This window comes from Chiloscyllium plagiosum, unplaced genomic scaffold, assembly GCF_037043375.1.
Source record: "Chiloscyllium plagiosum isolate Xiang-an unplaced genomic scaffold, Cpla_swu_hap1 HiC_scaffold_24, whole genome shotgun sequence".
Lineage (NCBI taxonomy): Eukaryota > Metazoa > Chordata > Chondrichthyes > Orectolobiformes > Hemiscylliidae > Chiloscyllium > Chiloscyllium plagiosum.
This window is the reverse complement of record NW_028270162.1, coordinates 8494373-8509240: the sequence shown is the minus strand read 5'-3', so window position 1 is coordinate 8509240 and position 14868 is coordinate 8494373. Positions and strand designations below refer to the sequence as shown.

Below are 14868 nucleotides of genomic sequence, written 5' to 3'. Positions count from 1 at the left end.
ATGAGAACGCAATGCCAATGGGGCCATAACATCCTCAAAACTCATTGTTTTCTTGGCCATTACCTCCCTCCCTTTTGTTTCCACAAACGTTTAAATGCCCAGTTCGGCTTCGAGCCACCAGCACTCAGATCCTTGTATCCTCCAATCTTCCCAAACATTAACACCTCGGCTGTTTCAGTCTGCTGTTACCGCGGATGAGCGCGCTTTTAACCCCAGGCAAACAAAGGACAGTTCAATATTTTTAAAAGACGGAGGAGGGTTAAAGACCGTTGCCGGGCAGTTCCAGAGGCCAACCTCTTCGTCCCACCCAGCCAGTCTCAGAACGTCAACCCGAGGCTTAGCCCCCAGCTTTAGGCCGCGCCACTTCCACAGAAGGGAAAATGCTAACGTATAAAAATTGAGAACACCAGCGTTCTCTGACCCCCTCCCCGGTTATAAAGCCCCACTCAGATTCCCCCCAAGCCGCCATTTACCCTTCTGGAGGTGAGCGGCAGCCGGGCGCCATACGTGGCTCTTCCAGTCCAACACCGAATTCCTTCCGCTGGAATCTTCCTTTAGCAACACATTTAAAACCTCAGACGCAGTATCTATATCAACGTTACACCATTTAACAACAATAGTAATAACTGGCATTGTATGTAATTCATCCAGCTTATTAAAAACTTGATAGCTAGTTTATTTGAAAGAGATTTTGCTCTCACTGTTGGAAAAACAAATTACCCGGCTCCTTGGCGAGAACGGACCGTCCGGTTGAGGCGATGCCCTGGATTGACAGGTGTCAGGTGGAGGGGCGGGGCCGCTGTTGTAGAGGCGGGCCGCTAGCGTAGGGGCGGGGCCAATAACAGAGGGGCGGGGCTGGTTGTATAAGGCGGGACCCGTGCTGTAAGGGCGGGGCCAGGGATATGATCTGGATCGTGATCACTGAGTGAGTTCGCAGTAGAGGCTGTGAGTAAAGTGTAGAGCTAATATTAAACTTGGTTAACTCTGCTTTCTCTCCACAGATGCTGCCAGAGAATTTTTTCCACCAATTTTTGTTTTTGTTTCAGATTTCCCAGATCCGCAGTTCTTGGTTTTGTTTTGGCCGTCAGTTTTCTTTAACTCAAAGGCTCCTGGTGCCAGCCTATTTCGTATCCACCTTACTGCACAAGTAACAGAATATCGTGTACCTAAAGTGTACACTGCACCACTCCATTTGACCTTCAAGTTGCAAAAGTTGAAACTTGAAAAGTTGAAAAGTTATGTTCCAGCTGTATAGCAGCAACCAATTTCCAGTTTATAGTCAGGAAACAAAGAAACCCAAATGCTTTCTTCTGTGTCCTTTACACCCCAGGCCCTGTCATGACACTTTTAACTGGTTATGCCTCCTATTACCAAGTTTTCTCTCCCTGGCATACTATCATCCATCCCTTGGTCTGGGCTCCATCTGTCCACTCATTCTTTTACCAACCCTGCCTCCTAACTCCTCTCCAATATAATATCCCTCAGTTTCCTATCTACTGTCAATTCCAAAGCAGAGCCACAAAATCTCACCATGTCTGCTGAGATTCTCTGCTACTTTTTTTTTAAAGATCTTCATCTTTTTATTATTTCACTTGTTTATACTTAGTCTGTGATCAATGTTTAGATTAGATTACTTAGTGTGGAAACAGGCCCTTCGGCCCAACAAGTCCACACCGACCCTCTGAAGAGCAACTCACTCAGATCCATTCACTTACATTACACTACGGGCAATTTAGCTTGGCCAATTCACCTGAACTGCACATCTTTGGACTGCGGGAGGAAACCGGAGCACCCGGAGGAAACCCACGCAGACACGGGGAGAACGTGCAAACTCCACACAGTTACCTGAGGCGGGAATTGAACCCGGGTCTCCAGCGCCGTGAGGCAGTAGTGCTTATCACAGCCCAGTGTTATAGGAGAGCAAGCTGTTTTGGAAGAAAATATTGAATGCCTGACCCATTAATTCATTCCATTGAATTTCATTTCTGCAATGATGTAACTTTGATTCCAATGATTTTTAAATGTTTAAATACACATTGAAAGAACTGCAGAAACAATAATAGAGTTTGCTGGAAAAGTTCAGGACGTCTGACGGCATCAGTGGAAATAAATCAGAGTTAACGTTTCAGGCTGAGTGAGCTGAGTTGCAGCCCGCTGCTGACAGACCTGCTGAGCTTTTCCAGCAATTTGCTTTGTTTCGAAATGTCTCTTCTTTACCCAATTAATGTCTCAATGCCATTTTCTCCCATATCTGGTTCTTGAGTATGTTAATCTAGGTTTTCACTATTGTAAAAAACCTCTCACATAGTATGACTAACAAAGGATATTTATTTGAATTCTTCTCCATATAAAAGCTCACTTCTGAATCCTGCAGTGCTATTTCACAAATTATACCACTCAAAAAAAACTTCTCTTGCCTTTCTAAGATTTGTCCAGCAGAGGGCAATGATGCATCTCTCAGAACAACATAAACCAGTAAAATACAGTACTGAGAAGGGATTAAGAACATTAAAAAAGTAGGAATTGGCCATTCAGCACCTGAGTCTGTTCCACCAGTGAATAAGATTATGGCTCTACATCACTCAACGTCAGTGCTTCCAAACAGGGTAGTTATGGTAGGGGATTTTAACTTTTCAAACATTGACTGGGACTGCCATAGTGTTAAAGGTTTAGATGGAGAGGAATTTCTTAAGTGTGTATGAGACAATTTTCTGATTCAGTGTGTGGATGTACTTACTAGAGAAGGTACAAAACTTGACCTACTCTTGGGAAATAAGGCAGGGCAGGTGACTGAGGTGTCAGTGGGGGAGCACTTTGGGGTCAGCGACCATAATTCTATTTGTTTTAAAATAGTGATGGAAAATGATAGACTAGATCTAAAAGTTGAAGTTCTACATTGGAGAAAGGCCAATTTTGACGGTATTAGGCAAGAATTTTCGAAAGCTGATTGGAGGCAGATGTTCGCAGGTAAAGGGACGGCTGGAAAATGGGAAGCCAGAAGTGAGATAACAAGAATCCAGAGAAAGTATATTCCTGTCAGGGTGAAAGGAAAGGCTGGTAGGTATAGGGAATGCTGGATGACTAAAGAAATTGAGGGTTTGGTCAAGAAAAAGAAGGAAGCATATGTCAGGCATAGACAGGATAGAGCGAGTGAATCCTTAGAGTATCTTAAGTAGGAATATACTTAAGAGGGAAATCAGGAAGGCAAAAAGGGGACATGAGATAGCTTTGGCAAATAGAATTAAGGAGAATCCAAAGGGTTTTACAAATATATTAAGGACAAAAGGGTAACTAGGGAGAGAATAGGGCCCCTCAAAGATCAGCAAGGCAACCTTTGTGTGGAGCTGCAGAAAATGGGGAAAATACTAAATGAATATTTTGCATCAGTATTTACTTTGGAAAAGGATATGGAAGATATAGACTGTAGGGAAATAGATGGCGACATCTTGCAAAATGTCCAGATCACAGAGGAGGAAGTGCTGGATGTCTTGAAATGGGTAAAGGTGGATAAATCCCCAGGACCTGATCAAGTGTACCCGAGAACTCTGGGAAGCTAGACAAGTGATTGCTGAGCCTCTTGCTGAGATACTTGTATCGTTGATAGTCACAGATGAGGTGCCGGAAGACTGGAGGTTGGCAAACATGGTGCCACTGTTTAAGAAAGGCAGTAAAAACAAACCAGGGAACTATAGACCAGTGAGCCTGACCTCGGTGGTGGGCAGATTGTTGGAGGGAATCCTGAGGGACAGGATGTACATGTATTTGGAATGGCAAGAATTGATTAGGGATAGTCAACATGGCTTTGTGCATGGGAAATTACGTCTCACAAACTTGATTGAGTTTTTTGAAGAAGTAACAAAGAAGATTGATGAGGGCAGAGCAGTAGATGTGATCTATATGGACTTCAGTAAGGCATTCGACAAGGTTCCCCATGGGAAACTGGCTAGCAAGGTTAGATCTCATGGAATACAGGGGGAACTAGCCATTTGGATACAGAACTGGCTCAAAGGTAAAAGACAGAGGGTGGTGGTGAGGGTTGTTTTTCAGACTGGAGGCCTGTGACCAGTGGAGTGCCACAAGGATTGGTGCTGGGTCCTCTACTTTTTGTCATTTACATAAATGATTTGGATGCGAGCATAAGAGGTACAGTTAGTAAGTTTGCAGATTACACCAAAATTGGAGGTGTAGTGGACAGCGAAGAAGGTTACCTCAGATTACAACAGGATCTGGACCAGATGGGCTAATGGACTGAGAAGTGGCAGATGGAGTTAAATTCAGATAAATGCGAAGGGAGTCTCTGGTGCTGTGAGACAGCAGTGCTAACCATTGGGCCTGCTGTAAAATACACTGGACCATTTTACTACTGTAATGATATATTTGTATTTTGGTTGTTCATGAGCTGTGGGTCAATATTTATTGCCCATTCCTAATTACATTGGTGGGGAACTGCTTCTTGAACCGATGATGTTCATGTTATGCAAAGACCCCCTCAGGGCTATTTGGAGGGAGTTCTGAATGATTTGGATCTAACGACAGCGAAAGAAACGCCAGTGTAGTTCCCCAGCCAGGATGATGTGAATTGTTATAATTCATGAGTCCGAGACTCTTACTCCACTCTATCGACAATGTAGCAAACGCAATGATACCAAGGTCAGATCACTAGACACAATGGGACGGATTGAAAACTCACTGCATTTTTGCAACATTAATCACAGAATTTCGACATTTGACCAATAACTATCTCTGGGAATAACTGGCGAAAATCTGTAGAGCCACAAATGGAGCTGCCTCCCTCTGGTTCAAAGAGGCCCCTATAGGAGGCAACCTCTCGCTTTCTGCACCAGGCAAAGCAGATTTGTTGCTGTTTTAAGGAAAGCCTTGGCGGCAGCGCGCCTGCCTGCGTGTGCGCGCCTCTGTGAATGAAGTGGACGGACTGGGGCTGGCTGGAGCACCATGGAGCAGAGCTCCTCGGCTGGCAAACTGTTGTGGATGCTGACCTTGGGGACAGTTTGTGTCTGCAGTGTGGAGCCTACATCCCGTAGGGTAGGTACCGGGGGGGGGGGGGGGAGACAGCAGTTTTACAGAAAACTGTAACGTTTTCATCATTTCCAGTTGTTGGAAAAAACACGTGTTATCTAGTTATTACTGTAAGGCGGAATAAACCAGTGAAGATACTCTTCATGCAGATAAAAACCTCCGGGAATAATCTTATCTTTTTTTTTAAATGGTGACTGTTTTTCGGAAAGTGACCCGCCTGCAAACTTTTGAAAACTATTTTAAGAGTTTTGAAAAAGCCGGTTCAAACAGTTTCAGCGAAATCAATGTTTGCGATATTAATCTTTTTCACATTGAAACAAAGTTTGTAAAATCAAACAGTTTTGTGGTTGGGGAAGTAGATATACGGAGGGAAGCTCATTAAAAAGCTTTGTAAATTTAAACGGAGTTGGTGGGTTCACTTGATCTAATTTACTGAACTATAAATCCGTCCACAATCCGGACTCAATTAAAAATAGCGGGGCTTTTAATAACTTCCTTCTTCTCGGCCTAATTGACAAACAGGGACGGAGGAAGGTTTTTATTATACCCGCAGATTGGTCAATGTACAACATCTGTAAATTGTGACTGTAGACGTAGGGAGAAGGATAACGAGAAGAGGGAGGCTTTAATGAACTGTTCCCAGTGAAGTAGCGAGCTGACTTTCTTCAAAGGTGTTTTGGTCACTTGCCAGTTCCACGGTTTTATCAAAAGGAATTTCTTTTGTATTCTGTTTCAAAACACAAACCGGAGAATGTACAACGAAGCAAACATTTTCATGGTTTGTTTTGCTTGTTCTTCGAAAGCACTCGCCCTGCAATTCTCTGCCTGAAACTATGGGAATAGCCGAGGGAATGGGTCTCCCCCTGCGTTAGATGAGAGCGATCACAGTTGTTTTACTGCTGAAAAAAAAGACATGCTGCACTCCTATCCTGCCCTCATCAGCACAATCCCGTGAATGCCAAATTCCAAACAATCTCCATAATTTACACAAAAAGGTGCTGAATGATTGGAAGGGGATTCTGGTTAATCAAACCATTGCTGCGGAGACTGTAGGTTTCCCCACTCTCAGGCTAATTCAAAACTGGCTCAAGGCCAGGACAAATTCTTTTTGGTTACAGAAAACAGGTCATTGTGAATACCTGTGTCGTATTGAATGAGAATTACTAAACCAGGTTGGGGAGAATCTACAGAGATTCTACAAATACATTAAGGACAAAACGGGAACTAGGGAGGAATAGGGCCTCTTATATATCAACAAAATGTGGAATTGCAGGAAGGTTCCCCATGGGAGACTGATTAGCAAGGTTAGATCTTCCAGAATATAGGGAGAAGTAGCCTTTTGGATACAGAACTGGCTCAAAGGTAGAAGACAGAGGGTGGTGGTGAAGGGTTGTTTTTCAGACTGGAGGTCTGTGACCAGTGGAGTGCCACAAGGATTGGTGCTGGGTTCACTACTTTTCTTCATTTATATAAATGATTTGGATGTGAACATAAGAGGTATAGTTCGTAAGTTTGCAGATGACACCAAAATTGGAGGTGTAGTGGACAGCGAAGAAGGTTACCTCCAATTACAATGGGATTTTGACTAGATGGGCCAATGGGCTGAGGAGTGGCAGATGGAGTTTAATTTAGATAAATGCGAGTGCTGCATTTTGGGAAAGCAAATCTTAGCAGGATTTGTACACTTAATGGTAAGTTCCTAGGGAGAGTTGCTGAACAAAGAGACCTTAGAGTGCAGGTTCATAGCTCCTTGAAAGTGGAGTCGCAGATGGATAGGATAGTGAAGAAGGCGTTTGGTATGCTTTCCTTTATTGGTCAGAGTATTGAGTACAGGAGTTGGGAGGTCATGTTGCAGCTGTACAGGACATTGGTTAGGCCACTGTTGGAATATTGCGTGCAATTCTGGTCTCCTTCCTATCAGAAAGATGTTGTGAAACTTGAAAGGCTTCAGAAAAGATTTACAAGGATGTTGCCAGGGTAGGAGGATTTGAGCTATAGGGAAATGCTGAACAGGCTGGGGCTGTTTTCCCTGGAGTGTTGGATGCTGAGGGGTGACCTCATAAAGGTTTATAAAATCATGAGGGGCATGGATAGGATAAATAGACAAGGTCTTTTCCCTGGAGTGGGGGAGTCCAGAACTAGAGGGCATAGGTTTAGGGTGAGAGGAGAAAGATATAAAAGAGACCTAAGGGGCAACTTTTTCATGCAGAGGGTGGTACGTGTATGGAATGAGCTGCCAGAGGAAGTGGTGGAGGCTAGTACAACTGTAACTTTTAAAAAGCATCTGGATGTGTACATGAATAGGAAGGATTTGGAGGCATATGTGCTGGGTGCTGGCAAGTTGGACTAGATTGAGTTAGGATATCTAGTTGGCATGGACGAGTTGGACCGAAGGGTCTGTTTCTGTGCTGTACATCTCTATGACCCTAAATGCATGGACACTAAACAAGTATTTGCATCAGTATTCACTGTGGAGAACAATATGGAAGCTAGAGAACCTGGATAAATAATTTGTGATATCTTGATAAATATTACAGAGGAGGAGGTGCTGGATGTCTCAAAATGCATAAAAGTGGATAAATCCCTGGGGCCTGATCAGGTGTATCCTAGACCTTTGTGGGAAGCTAGGCCAGTGATCGCTGGGTCCATCAAGTCTCCTCTGCCATGGCTGATGAGTTTCTCATCCCTTTCTCCCTCTTTTTTTTCCCCCATAGCGTTTGATCCCCTTGACTATCAAGAACCTATCTGTGTCCGTCTTAAATATACTCAATGACCTGGCCTTCACGGCCTTCTTTGTCAGGGAATTCCATGGTTTCACCACTCTCTGGCTGAAGAAGTTTCTCCTTATCTCTGTTCTAAAAGGTCTTCCCTAAAAGTTCTCAAAAACTGCGCCTTTGGGTCCTAGTGTTTCCTACAATGAAAACATCTTCCCAACATCCACTCTGCCCAGACCATTCAGTACTCTGTAAGTTTCTATTAGGTCCCCCCTCATCCTTCTAAACTCCATCAAGTATAGACGCAGAATCCTCAAACATTCCTCATATGTTAAGCTTTTCATTTCTGGGATCATTCTTGTGAACCTTCTCTGAACATGCTCCAGCGCCAGTACATCCTTCCTGAGGTATGAGGCCCAAAAGGGAGTTATAGATCGGTGGGCCTGACATCAATGGTGGGTAAGTTGTTGGAGGAAATTCTGAGGAACAGGATTTGCATATGTTTGGAGAGGCAAGGACTGATTAGATACAGTTAATATGGCTTTGTGCATGGAAAATTGTCTCACGTATTTGTTTGAGTTTTTTGAAGAAGTGACAAAGAAGATTGAAGACAGAAAGGTGGACGTTGTCTCTATGGACTTCAAGGCGTTTGACAAGGTTCTGCATGGTACACTGAATAGCAAGGTTAGACCACATGGAATCCAGGAAGAGAGAGCCATTTGGATACAAAATTGTCTTGAAGATAGGAGACAGAGGGTGGTGTTGGAGGGTTGTTTTTCAGACTTAGGCTGTGACCACTGGTGTGCCTCAAGAATCAGTGTTGGGTCCATTGTCATTTATATAAATGATTTGAATGTGAATAAGGCAGGAATGTTTAGTGAGTTTGCAGATGACACCAAAATTGGAGATGTAGTGGACAGAGAAGAATGTTATGTCAGAGTACAAAGGGACCTTGATCAGATGGGCCAATGGGCTGAGGATTGGCAGATGGAATATAATTTCGATAAAAGGGGGGTGTTGCATTTTGGAAAGGAAAATCAGGGCAGGACTTATACACATAATGGTAGGATCCTGTGAGTGTTTGCTGAGCAGAGAGACCTTGAAGTGCAGGTTCATAGTTCATTGAAGACAGAGTCGCAGGTAGACAGAATAGTGAAGATGATGTTTCTTATGCTTTCTTTTATTGATCAGTGGATTGAGTATAGGTGTGGGGATTTCATGTTGCAGCTGTTCAGGACATTGCTTAGGCCACTTTTGGAATACTGTGATCAGTTCTGGTCTCCCTGCTGTAGGAAAGATGTTGTGAAACTTGAAAGGGTACAGAAAAGATTTACAAGAATGTTGCCAGGGTTGGAGAGTTTGAGCTTTAGGGAGAGGCTGAATAGACTGGGGTTATTTTATCTGAAGCATCAGAGGATGGGGGGTGACCTTATACAGGTTTATCAAATCATAAGGGGCATAGATAGGGTGAATAGCCAAGATCTTTTTCACAGGGTATGGAATCCAAAACTAGAGGGGCATAGGTTTAGGGTGAGAGGGGAAAGATTTAAAAGGGACCTAAGGGGCAATTCTTTCACACAAAGGGTGGTGCAGAGGAAGTGGTGGAGGCTTGTACAATTGCAGAATTTAAAAACCATCTGAATGGGTATATGAATAGGAAAGGTTTTGAAGTTTATGGGCCAAATTCTAGCAAATAGGACTAGATTAATTTAGGATATCTGGTTGGCGTGAATGAGCTTGACTGGAGTATCTGTTTCCATACATTTCAAACTGAATTACTTTGTTAGGAGCCAACCAGATTATCTTAAATTGGTTGTTGGAGTTTCTTGCAAGATACTCAGGATTGTTTAGCAATTGCTGACAAGTCGTGTGGTAGGCATATTTAAACAACAGGTCACTCAAACCAATTTGCACTGTTACTATTGCATGGCAATACTTTCCACTAACAGGATGCTGCTATCGGTCCAAAATGGTATTGTGCACTCTGTGCAATTGAGCAGTGTTGTGCTTGAATTTTCATGCTGGTCCAATGCGAGATACATAGGTTGTACCTCAAGCAGTGAATCAATTAAAATATATAATACACAGCCAAGATACAAACATTTTAAGTACCAGGTATTGAGAGATTCTTTTTTTAAAGTTAGCATATTAAAGGTTGTGGAACCAAAGCAAGTAGATGGAATGAAGATATGGAATAAGCAGAATCTAATTAACAACAAACTGAAGGGGTGAATTATCTCCTCTTTTTTATCACTTGGATCACTTTGCAGAAATGTCCAAGACAACACTGAGTGGTCAGTAGTGAGAGTATTACAGGAAACTGAGGAAAGGAAAATGAGCACTTAGTGAAAACCACAGAATCATTTTAGGAAATAGTTTGAAATTGGAACAGTAGAATCTTTCAAGATCGTTCAATAAAGATGGAACAAGTAATTCTCTTAATGTATAATTATCATGTGACCTTATGCAGTCTTGGTGTAAGCTGGAAGTCCATTTGACAGCCAGCAGTCCAGTAGTTGATTCTCCAATCTAAAGTCAAAGAAACCCCAGTCCTCTCCTTCACACTCCTCTAGCCTTCCTGCCAGGAGACAGTGCACATGCATACAACCAGTACAAAACCTGGCCAATTTATAATCTCTGGAATGGCCTTCCTAAACTCTAAAAGAAATTCTCTATTTTTCACATCAGTAGAAACTGAAGGAACTCTGGATGCTGGAAATCAGAAATGAAAACAGAAATCACTGGAAAAGCACAATGGGTCTGGCAGTATCTGTGGAGTGAAATCAGAGTTAGCTTTTCGGGGTCGAGTGACCCTTCCTCAGAGCTGTTCTCTATTTGTTTCTGTTTTTCACTCCTGCTTTAAGGTTCTCCTTAAAACCTACCTCAGACTTATGGTCATGGGCGGCACGGTGGCACAGTGGTTAGCACTGCTGCCTCACAGCGCCAGAGACCCGGGTTCAATTCCCGCCTCAGGCGACTAACTGTGTGGAGTTTGCACGTTCTCCCCGTGTCTGCGTGGGTTTCCTCCGGGTGCTCCGGTTTCCTCCCACAGTCCAAAGATGTGCAGGGCCAGGTGAATTGGCTATACTAAATTGCCCGTAGTGTTAGGTAAGGGGTAAATGTAGGGGTATGGGTGGGTTTCGCTTCGGCGGGTCGGTGTGGACTTGTTGGGCCGAAGGGCCTGTTTCCACACTGTAAGTAATCTAATCTAATCTAACCTCTGGATACTTCCTTATGGTTTGGACCTTTTAAGTATTTAAGAATAATGTCAATGCATGAACACTCTAGAAGTCCAGACTATGGTCTGGAGATGTGAATTCAAATTCCACCAGGGCAGCTGCTTTCAATTCAAATTCCATAATTAATTTAGGATTGAAAACCAAGCTTTGGCAATGGTGACCATGAAGTTATGTAAAAATCTACCTTCACTAATGTCCTTGTAGGGAAGGACATCTGGCCCGGCCTATAAGTGCTCTGGTTGTCTCTCATATGCTTTAAAAGGAAATTAGGGTGAGACAAATGATGGCTTTATCAGTGAAGCTGACATTGCATGAAAGAATAAAGAAAATAAAAGGTACTAAATAAATGCAAGGTGTAATATACTAATGGATCAGAAGAAAGCTTTTCTATAAAATATTACAATAAATCTATCATTTGATACAAGGATTATTTCCAACTAAATCAGAATATGATAGAAACCTTATGACCTGATAAGGAATCCTGTAGATTAAAAAGTTGTTTTATTTTAAGGGAAAACTTTTATTTAATTAGGATTGCATTTCTTATTACAATTGGCTCAAAAGAAGCTTGCTACCACTTTAGGAGCTCAGGTTGAAAGTTAATTAAGTTTCCATTCAAACCAGAAATTAGAGAGTGATTTTCAGTAAATCTTGTGTTGCTTTAGTATAAAGTTTTCTTTCTGTTTACTTTATTATTAAAATATCTGCATGTTGGTTTTAAGAGTAACAAGAGCATTAACAATTCCAATTGTTTAGAGAGTTCACACTATTTCCCAAACAGGAGGAGAGAATGTAGATTTGGCAAATGTGGCAGTGCCATTTATTGTCTTTAGGAATAATTTGACATACTAACTAAAAATGTGGTATTCAGCTTTGATTAAAGTAAGGATTTAAACAATGTTAATTCATGCTGGAAACATAGCATCATTCCAGGTTTTGTTTTCAAAACCTGTAAGCCTCAGTGTGCAACTTTGCCATGACAAAGGTCAGGGAAGGAATAGTTTGTGGCAGAGAGCAAGAACAAAGATTTTGAGATCCCCAATGCTTAAATTGGATGAAATTAGATTTTATTCAAAAATGAATGTAGCCTGACATCACACAGGCAGTGGAGGGTTTGAGAGACATGCAGGAGAGCACTTTAGCAGAAAGTCTTTAGATTTTCTGTGGAACCTGCCATTGTGTTTTTGGAAGGTGTTGGTCTGGGAGGGATGGGCTGTGCTAGAATGGGACTAGATAAAGGAAACTCTGCATGAGTCGGTCAGCACAGGTGCGGATTGGAAGAGGAAGGTGACAATTGTTTGTTACATACAGTTAGGAACTTCAATTTCCTAATCTCGATCCATCCTGACAGTGTATGGCACTACTGGCTACCGATTTGTGTACCCTAAATTACTCCATGTTCCAGCATAACAAGCCATTCAATTGAGTTATGTATAACTGTTGGCTATCTGCAGTAAGACTTCAATCAACCCAAAAGTGAATATTCTTTTAATTCAGTCCCCTCTTGAATCCAATTTGTTTGAAGATTGTACTGGAAAAGATTCCTGTTCTGATTCTATCTTGTGTAAGTCGGAACTACCTCAGTCAGTATTCTACTCCATTATGATGTCATTGTTTATTTTCCCAAAAGTGAGATTTCTGTCTTGCAATCCAGAAATGACTGTTTTCATTTTTATGTTTTGGGGAAAGTATGTGGTTCATAGTCTGCAGGTTCCAATAATAACTCCAGCACTGGAAAATGTTTTCAGTCAGTTTAAGAAAGGATTCTCTAGTCCTTAAAATGCAAAGATTTACCACCCTCGCCATTTTACCTCCTTTTGCTCTCCTCTCCCAAGCCTGGATTAAATGTATTATCCCAGGGAGTCCTCATACATGAATAACACTGAATTTCTAACATAGTTGTTCCTAAATTTGAAGGAACTTTTTTAAGTTTATGGATGGTTAGGTTCATGTTATTTTAAATTTTGTTGTGCTAATTTGTATTAATCAATTGGTAAACACTGTGTCCCAGTTTTGTTTCTGCTGCTCGAGGTTGCTGGAGGGAGGCCAACATTGAGAAGGCAGTCATTAAAAGAATGTTCATTCTAAAATCAATTTCAAATCGTTAATGGCACTAACATAAAAAAATTCATTGGAAAGTGACTGACACAAAATGTTTGATGTTTAAGTAATTCATAGTGTCGTTTAAATCATTTCTTCTGCATTGCATTCCTCTTGCACCTTTATGATTCGTGATTAAGTAATGCAGACAAAACCTCTGCTGAAGACTGTCATCTAAATATAATTTTCGAAAAAAATATTTTGAAAGTCCTTCTACATTTGATACTTCTAACTGACTTTTCAAATTATGAACATAGGAAGAGGCCATTCAGCCCCTTGAGTCAAGAGTGTGGTGCTGGAAAAGCACAGCAGGTCAAACAGCATCTGAGGAGCAGGAAAATCAATGTTTTGGGCAAAAGCTCTTCATCAGGAATGATGGCAGGGAGTCTCAGGGTGGAGAGATAAATGAGAGGGGGGGGCTGGAGGGGAGGTAGTCGAGAGTGCAAGAGGTGGATGGAGGTGGGGGTAAAGGTGATAGGTCGGAGGGGAGGGTGGAGCGGATAGTGGGAAGGAAAATTGTCAGATGGGATAGGTCATGAGGGTGGTGCTGAGCTGGAAGGTTGGAACTAGGGTAAGGTAGGGGGAGGGGAAGTGAGGAAACTGGTGAAATCCACACTGATACCATGGGGTTGAAGGATCCCAAGGCGGAAGATGAGGCATCCTCCAGGCATCGGGTGGTGAGGGACTGGCGATGGAGGAGGCCCTGGACCAGTATGTCCTCAGCACAGTGATAGGGGGAGTTGAAGTGTTCAGCCACGTGGTGGTGGGGCTGGTGTTCTCTGAAGCGCTTTGGGAGTTGGCATCCTGTCTCCCCAGTGTAGAGGAAACTGAATCGGGAGCAACAGATACAGTAAATGACATATGTGGAAATGCAGGTGAAACTTTGGATATGGAAGGCTCCTTTGGGGCCTTGGATGGAGGTGAGGGGGGAGGAGGTTTTGCAATTCCTGCGATGGCAGGAGAAGGGGGGACCCCTTGTGACTGTTGCACCATTCAATGGTATCATGGCTGATCTGTGGCCCAACTCCAAATTCCTGCATTTGGCCCATCCTCTTAGCTTTTTTTGTTAATCAAAAGGTACAAGCTCTAGTCTGAATTAACAACTAATCTTGCATCCAATACCAATTAAAGAAGAGAGTTCTATACCCTTTGTGTGTAGAAGTGCTTTTTAACTAGCCCAAATTCTCAGACTATGCCCCCTAATTCTAAAAGTCCCATCCAGTGTAATTAGTTTATCATTATCTATCGTGTCCTTTCCTGTTAATATCTTGAAGACTTGAATCAGGTCACCGCTTAATCATCTAAATTCTCGAGAATAATCGTCCAACTTGTATAATCTCTCCTCATAACTTAACCCTTGAAATCCAGGTGTCATTCTTGTAACTTACATTGTTCTCTCTCTAAGGCCAATCTACCGTTCCTAAGGTATGGTGCCCTAATCTGCTCACAGTGCTCTAAGTGGGGTATAGCCAGCGTTTCATATAACAGCAGTCTAACTCCTGCATACTTGTACTCCAGTCCTCTAGATTTCAAGGCCAGCATTCCAGTAGCTTTATTAATTATTTTCAGCACCTGCTTGCGACATTTTAAAGATCTCTGCACTTGAATCTCCAAGTTCCTTTGGACATCCCTGTATTTATCTTCATATCGTCTAGACAGTACCCTGATTTATCATTTTTCAGTCCAATATGGATAACCTCACACTTGATTACATGGAACTCCATCTGCTACAGTTTTGCCCATTCATTTAGTCCATAAATAACCCAGTGTAATTTTAT

General features: G+C 42.4%; 2 protein-coding genes across 4 annotated transcripts in view; one reads left to right on the top strand and one right to left on the bottom strand.

The window, feature by feature from the left end:
* The window catches only part of golga3 (golgin A3), a 77362-nt gene extending 76667 nt beyond the window's left edge, over window positions 1–695 (bottom strand). For 2 of the 3 annotated variants that reach the window (XM_043715439.2, XM_043715440.2), the window contains exon 1: window positions 474–694. The gene's annotated coding sequence lies outside the window, so the exon portion shown is untranslated. Of the gene's footprint in view, window positions 1–473 lie in introns of all 3 variants that reach the window. The other variant, XM_043715436.2, reaches the window with a different exon arrangement.
* A 3830-nt stretch (window positions 696–4525) lies between these two features.
* LOC122562536 (uncharacterized) overlaps window positions 4526–14868 on the top strand; it is a 45680-nt gene continuing 35337 nt past the window's right edge. Inside the window, exon 1 of the mRNA XM_043715441.2 lies at window positions 4526–5043. Coding sequence (XP_043571376.2) covers window positions 4954–5043 — 90 coding nt within the window. The 5' untranslated portion in view covers window positions 4526–4953. The remainder of the gene's footprint in view (window positions 5044–14868) is intronic.